Source organism: Sus scrofa, chromosome 13 (assembly GCF_000003025.6).
Source record: "Sus scrofa isolate TJ Tabasco breed Duroc chromosome 13, Sscrofa11.1, whole genome shotgun sequence".
In the NCBI taxonomy this organism is placed as follows: Eukaryota; Metazoa; Chordata; class Mammalia; order Artiodactyla; family Suidae; genus Sus; species Sus scrofa.
In genome coordinates, this window is record NC_010455.5 from 134,898,395 (window position 1) to 134,906,315 (window position 7,921).

The window sequence follows — 7,921 nt, forward strand, 5'->3', positions numbered from 1 at the left end:
TTAATGTGAGAAGGCCATTGATATCTCGGGTATTTTGGGTTTTTTTTTTTTTTTTTTTTTTTTTTTTTGCTTTTTAGGGCCGCACGCATGGCATATGGAGGTTCCCAGGCTAGGGGTCAATCAGAGCTATAGCTACCGGCCTACAACACAGCCACAGCAACCCCAGATCTGAGCCACGTCTGCCACCTACACCACAGCTCATGGCAACACCGGATCCTTAACCCACTGAGCAAGGCCAGGGATTGAACCCAAAATCTCATGGTTCCTATTCAGATTCATTTCCGCTGTGCCACGACTAGAACTCCGATACCTCAGGTTTAAAAGATGAACTAAGAAAAGTATTTTATTATCTTCTCTGAAATATACAAATATTCACTTGATTATATGTATATTTAAGTAGAAATCTCTCTCTTTTTCTTTCTCTTTTTTTTTCCAGCTGCACCCACAGCATGTGGAAGTTCCAGACCATGGATCAGATCCAAGCCAGAGCTGCAACCTACTCCAGAGCTGTGGCAACGCCAGATCCTTAACCCACTGCACTGGTCTGGGGATCGAACTGGCACCTCTACACAGACAAGCCAGATCATTAACCCACTGCACCACAGTGGGAACTTCTTCATGGATTGATTTTGAAAAGTTTCACTTGATAACACAGTCAGTCCTTTAAAAAAAAAAAAAAAACAAACAACTCTTAAAGTTACTTTATGATGGAAATCAGTTTTGGTACTATCCAGTGTAAAGAAAATAATCTATATATGTTAACCCTTTTCAGTATTTAAAAATTAGAATCCCAGATGAATTATTTAAAGGAAGGAGGGGTTAGATTTTTAAAGATAAATATAAAAAGATAAAATATATAAGCTGTAATTAAAGAAAGAATACTCAGAGTTCCCGTCGTGGCGCAGTGGTTAACGAATCCGACTAGGAACCATGAGGTTGCGGGTTCGGTCCCTGCCCTTGCTCAGTGGGTTGACGATCCGGCGTTGCCGTGAGCTGTGGTGTAGGTCGCAGACGCGGCTCGGATCCCGCGTTGCTGTGGCTCTGGCGTAGGCAGGTGGCTGCAGCTCCGATTCGACCCCTAGCCTGGGAACCTCCATATGTCGCGGGAGTGGCCCAAAGAAATAGCAAAAAGACAAAAAAAAGAAAAAAGAAAGAATACTCATTACATTAACTATAAATAGTACCAGAGGAGGAGTTCCCGTCATGGCTCAGTGGTTAATGAATCTGACTAGGAACCTTTAGGTTTCGGGTTTGATCCCTGGCCTTGTTCAGTGGGTTAAGGATCTGGCGTTGCTGTGAGCTGTGGTGTAGGCCATCGGCTACAGCTCCAATTTGACCCCTAGCGTGGGAACCTCCATATGCCACTGGTGTGGCCCTAGAAAAGATCAAAAAAATAAATAGTACCAGAGGAAAATTTTATCTTGACAGTATACTAGTGATATAGTTGGTGTAGTCAAAGCATTAAAATTAAGTGAAGTCAAGGATTTCCTGTCATGGCTCAGTGGTAACAAACCTGACTAGTATCCATGAGGACACAGGTTCGATTCCTGGCCTCACTCAGTGGGTTAAGGATCCCATGTTGCTGTGAGCTGTGGTGTAGGTTGCAGACATGGCTTTTGGATCCCCACGGCCAGCAGCTGTAGCTCCTACTCAACCCCTAGCCTAAGACCTTCCATATGCTGCGGGTATGGCCCTAAAAAAAATTGTCATACCTTTCATTTATATCCAAAAACTTGGGTATGGATAAATGAGTCACTGGTAATTACAACATAGCATCCAAAACAGGAACTGAGGGTTCTTAAAAATCAAGCATCTTTAGAATAAACACCCAGCTTGGAATGGAATGAAAAACCAACAGTTACGTAACAGGAATGCAAGGCTTTTTATATTCCTATAATCATTTTTTAGATTTATATGCATACTCTCATCCAGGGCAGGATTTACTGATTCTCCTAAAAAAATTTTCCCGAAAAAAATTTAGGAATTTCTTCCAAGGTTGAGTAACCCAGAGAAATAAAGTAACAAAAAGCCAAATCGGTAGAATCATACTTGATTTCTAAATTATATAGCTTTGTATATTTGTATACTTGAAGGAAGAGACTAGGGAGGAAAATGAGCAAATTAAAGTAAGTAGATGTTGAAACAGGTAAATAATAGAGTTAACAAAGCCAAACGTCAGTTCTTTAAGAAGACTAAAGGAGTGAAATCAGCAAAACTGGATGAAAGAAAAAACACAGATTATCCCTATCGGGAATGAAATAGGGGGTATTATAGACCTTACAGACATTTAAAGGCTAGTAAAGAATATCCTGGACAACTTTAAACCATTAAATTAGATGAAGTCATCAAATCCCTTGAAAGACATAGCTTACCAAAACAAACTCAGGATGAGACAATAAATGTGAAGTAGCCTTATATTGAAGAAACTTACTGTCAGAAATTTTCTAGTAAAAGAACTCAAGGTCCAGGTGGATTTACTGGTGAATTCTAGCAAGCATTTTACACAAATTTTCAGAAACAGAGAAATACTTTTCCCATTTAAAAAAAAAATGAGAACAAATATTACCCTAATAGAACTAGCCAAAGACAATTCAGGAAAAGAAAGTGACTTATCAATATATATCATGAACATAGATGCAAAAAACATTAAATTGTTAGCTAATTGAATCCTGTAAAGAGCATAATACTTTACCACCTAGTAGAGTTTATGATCAGTATGCAAGGTTGGTTTAAAATGAAAAGCCATTTGCTATAATTATTAAAAGAATAAAGGAAGTACTTCATGGTCATTTCAATACATGCAGGCAAAGCATTTGACAAGATTCAACACTGATTCATAATTTAAAATTCTGAGCAAACTAGGAAATAGAAGGAATCAGTCTAATAAAGGGCATGGGAGGAAAATCTACAGCTACTTAATGTTGAGCAAATTAGGTCCATCACTGGACAACTGCCTGTTAGACCATCTGTGTCCCCATTTCCCTCTCCTGCCAGCAGTGCTGAAATTCCTCTGGCTTTCACCTCAACCTCCCTTCAACTGTCTCCCTCTCCTGTTGTTCCCTGTGCTCCTTTTTCACAGAGGATTTGTTGAACCCTGAAGCAGATGGATGCCTCATAGTTGAAGCTCTAACGCAGTGTTCACCTGGCGGGCGCTCCAAGTCCACAAGAATTGGGGAATATATTGATTCAGCAGATGCATAAAGTCACCCCCAGATGAAGGTAGAACTAATTGAAATGAATAAACCGTCCCTTTCACATATGTGATAGAAGCACTATCACCAGAAGACAAGGAGAAAATGCTGAATACTCAGTTGTTAAGGCCTTGTTTTCAGAGGATATAGCCAACATGCATTGAATGCTCACTACTACTCCTGCACAGCACAGTGATGTGTTTGCCCAAGTCCCCACAGCTAGTACCAGGAGGGCCAGAGTTGAAATGGACCCAAGGAACATGGCTCTAGAATCTCTACTTTCTAGGCTTTTCCCTCTTGGAAGAGCAGACATCTGGAGAGAGCCTCGGAACAGATCTACACGAATGGGGAAGGATAAAAAGGGTACCTTTCATCATGCTCGAACTAAGATATTTGAAAGGAAAATGTCTTGGGTACTTGTGGGAATGGGAACAGGAAGAGGAAACATGGGTGAGAGGCAGGCTGTGCTGACGTACTGCACTAGTTCTCCAAGTTTGATGTGTTTGACAATCGCTTGGCGAGCTAGTTAAAACATTCTGATAATTAGTAGTGTAGAGTGGAGCCTGAGTGTCTGCATTTCTAACAAGCTCCTAAGATTCTGTCAGTGCTACTGGTTACACTTTGAGTAGTGAAGTGTTCAATAAAAAATATATTTATATAGCAGGAAATATTACTAGCCAATGGCCTGGCCAAACTGAGATCTATTTAGGTACATTTATTTAGAAAATATACAATAGCTTACAATTATACCAATAAAAATTTAGGTAATACCAACTTCTTAGTATAATTTCAAGTTTGCAAATTTATATTAAGAGCAAAATTTATGTGATACTTCAATGATAAAGATGAATATGTGGATAATAGTTATGAAAAAATTAAGACTGAAATTCAGTAATACAATTATAACAGCATTAATGAGGCTTTCATTAGATATTGTGAAAGACTTTCTCTTACAGTGATTTAGACTGTATTTATCTTTGGGTTTATCTGCACCATCTCAAACTTCCTCTAAAATGGTAGTAAAGAAAAAGAAAGTATCATTAAGGACAAAGGAACAGAAGAGAAAACTCCATACAATAAATGTTCACAAAATTTGGAAGATAAAAAGATTGGAGGCGTGTTAATTGACTAAGCAAAACAGTGGCAGCTGAAATTTATGTGCCCATAGCTGGCTGCTAATGAGAAGCAAGCTAATTTGTACAACAATCCCAAAGACTCAGGAATTGGAGGAAAGAGATACCCTGGTAAGAAGGAATTAGGTGTGGAGTTAAAGGGTGGGGGAGAGATTGGCGAAAAGTCTGTATCAAGGACAGACTCTATTCCTAACTCTTTCTCCATATGCTTAGGAGACCACCATTGCACATTACCCTGAAATTTCAGATGAGTAAAAGTTTAGAGGAAAACAGTTAATATACAAAGAATGCCATCAGAATAACAGCAGGCTTCCCAGTAGCAAAATTTCTTAGATACAGGAGGAGAATAGAATAATCCCTTCAGAATTCTGAAGAAAAATTATTTCCAGCTTGACAGCCAAACTGTCAAGTGTGAGGCAGAACAAAGACATTTTTGGATACTCAGTCTCAAAAAATTCTCTTCCTATATACTCTTTCTCAAGAAGCTGTTGGAGGATGTGATTCACCAAAGCCAGAGCAGAGACCAAAAGTCAAGAAAACAGGATAAGGAAAAAAGAGAGCCAACATAGGAGGATGAGAGGTATGCCCAGGATAAGGTCAAAAGGAGTCCCAGGGAGGCACTGTTGAGAAGGGAGCCAGCGCTGGAGGGCTCTAGGAGGAAGAACATCTGGGGAAAAGCTGGCATTGTAGACTTCTGCGTAGGTTTGACAGATGTGGGGTATTATATTTGGAGGCCATTGGAGGGAGATGATTTAGCCATAGCAGAAAACCAAGCAATAAGAACACAAGGTTATTAAATATTCAGGAGAAAAATATTTTGCAAGAAGTGAATCATAATCAGAATATACTACATGGCTCTGAAGTTTAAATATTTACATAATTATAATAATGGAAGAAACATGACAGTCAGCTTATCCAAACATGATTGCTTATCCACCGTAGTGGTTGATTGGGAAGGGAGGTAAAGAGAGCCAAATATTCATCCAGTATGTTTTGATAAATCAAGATATAGCACCGGAAGCACTATTATGAAATATAATGTCCAAAGAAATGGCAAAAAGATTTGAAGGGGCTGAAGAATGTGGAATAGGGAGAAGTGGGGCAAGGGGCTGCTGTTTTGTATCCTAAACTTTTTTTTTTTTTTTTTTTTGTCTTTTTGCCTTTTTTCCAGCCACTTCCCGTGGCATATGGAGGTTCCCAGGCTAGGGGTCGAATTGGAGCTGTAGCCACTGGCCTACACCACAGCCACAGCAACGCGGGATCCGAGCCGCGGCTGCAACCTACACCACAGCTCACGGCAACGCCTGATCCTTAACCCACTGAGCAAGGCCAGGGACCGAACCCGCAACCTACTGTGCCACAATGGGAACTCCCTAAACTTTTTTTTTAAGTAATATTTTATTGTGGGAATTCTCAAACCTATTCAAAAATGTGGAGAAAAATACAGTGAAAATCTCCATGTACCCCTTATCCAGCCCAACAGTTATGACTACTGACCAATCACATTTCATCCATACTCACTCCCCTATTTTGTTTTATTTATATCATAAACCTTCAAGTACTATTTAATTTTAATGAATAGTTGACTAAAATTCCTGCAGATGATAGGAATAGTGTTTATGAAATGATATCTCTGTCCACTGAACTGCTTTGCAACTGAAAGAAAAATTACAGTAATCACTACCTCATATCTAATGTCTCACTACCTCATGGCTCAATGGGAACTTTATCAAAGTTGGTGTATGTATTAGCTAGTTTAATACACTGGAAATGAACATGGACGTGGGTAATAAAAGTGACAAAAGAAGTTTCCGTCGTGGCGCAGTGGTTAACGAATCCGACTAGGAACCATGAGGTTGCGGGTTCGGTCCCTGCCCTTGCTCAGTGGGTTAACGATCTGGCATTGCCGTGAGCTGTGGTGTAGGTCGCAGACGTGGCTCGGATCCTGCGTTGCTGTGGCTGTGGTGTAGGCCAGTGGCTACAGCTCCGATTCGACCCCTAGCCTGGGAACCTCCACATGCCGCGGGAGCGGCCCAAAGAAATGGCAAAAAGACAAAAAAAAAAAAAAAAAAAAAAAAAAAAGTGACAAAAGCGCACATCTCCCCAAGAGTGGCTCCCAAAGGAATTTTAAGTTAGAAGATTCAAACAAGCAAGTATCAGGAATTAGGCCATCAGCAAAATGTGGCTATAGCATCCTGAAATCGAGAGCCAGTGTGCACATCTGCCCTCTCCACTTACTGACAGGTAATGTCATAAAATGATGATTTCTAGTCACCACCCTGTAGGACGACACTGCCTGCGTGTTAGTGAACGCTTAGTTTGTGAACGCTGCACTCTACAGATGAAGAAGGGAGAAGTAGCGCAAGGCAGTAGCTAGTTCAAAGTATGTGTAATAAAAACGTAAAAATAACTTCTTAATATATAAGAAGTGGAGGAAAAGATGGAGAATACACAATAAGCACACAAAAGCCGAAAAAAGCCAAATTATGTTCCCTCATTCTTACCCAGGAAAGTAAAAAGAGGTCACATCAAAGATCCCATAGTGTTATAAGTACGAATGATAAAGGACATATCAGAGTTCATTGTAGATTGTGAAATTCATAGTTGACATATCAAAAGAACATTAAAATTTTTTTTAAATCCATTCATCTGTCATTGGACATTTAGGTTGTTTCCATGTCTGGGCTACTGTGAATAGTTCTGCAGTGAACATAGGGGTGCATGTATCTTTTTCAATGAAAGTTTTGTCTGGGAGTTCCCGTTGTGGCACAGGGGAAATGAATCTGACTGGTAACCATGAGGTTTCGGGTTTGATCCCTGGCCTCGCTCAGTGGGTTAAGGATCTGGCATTGCCATGAGCTGTGGTGTAGGTCAGGGATGTGGCTTGGATCCCTTGTGACTGTGGCTGTGGTGTAGGCTCGCAGCTGTAGCTTCGATTCAACCCCTAGCCTGGGAACCTCTGTATGCCACAGGTGTGGCCCTAGGAAGCAAAAAAAAAAAAGAGAAAGTTTGGTCTGGATATATGCCCAGAAGTGGGATTGCTGGATCATGGGGTAGTTCTATATTTAGTTTTCTGAGATACTGCATGCAGTTTTCCATAGTGGTTGTACCAGTTTACATTCCTACCAACAGTGTAGGAGGGTTCCCTTTTCTCCACACCCTCTAGCATCATTATTTGTAGACTACTAATGATGGCCATTCTGACTATTGTGTGGTGGTACCTCACTGTAGTTTTGATTTGCATTTCCCTGATAATTAGTGATACTGAGTATTTTTTCATGTGCCTGTTGGCCATCTATATGTCTTTGGAGAAATGTCTTTTTAGGTCTTTTGCCCATTTTTCAGTTGGGTTCTTTGTTTTTTTGCTGTTGAGTTGTATGAGTTGTTTGTATGTTTTGGAGATTAAGCCCTTGTCGGTTGCATCATTTGAGACTATTTTCTCCCATTCTGTAGGTTGTCTTTTTGTTTTTTTTGTTTGTTTGTTTTTTGTTTTTTGTCTTTTTGCTATTTCTTGGGCCGCTCCTATGGCATATGGAGGTTCCCAGGCTAGGGGTCGAATTGGAGCTGTAGCCACCGGCCTACAACACAGCAACATGG

The 7,921-nt window shown here is 40.3% G+C and overlaps 1 protein-coding gene across 1 annotated transcript in view; it reads left to right on the top strand.

Annotated features, from left to right (window-relative positions):
• Positions 1-5,371, top strand: part of SNX4 (sorting nexin 4) — a 79,738-nt gene extending 74,367 nt beyond the window's left edge. Inside the window, exon 14 of the mRNA XM_021070206.1 lies at positions 3,080-5,371. Within this exon, the coding sequence (XP_020925865.1) occupies positions 3,080-3,091 (12 nt within the window). The 3' untranslated portion in view covers positions 3,092-5,371. The remainder of the gene's footprint in view (positions 1-3,079) is intronic.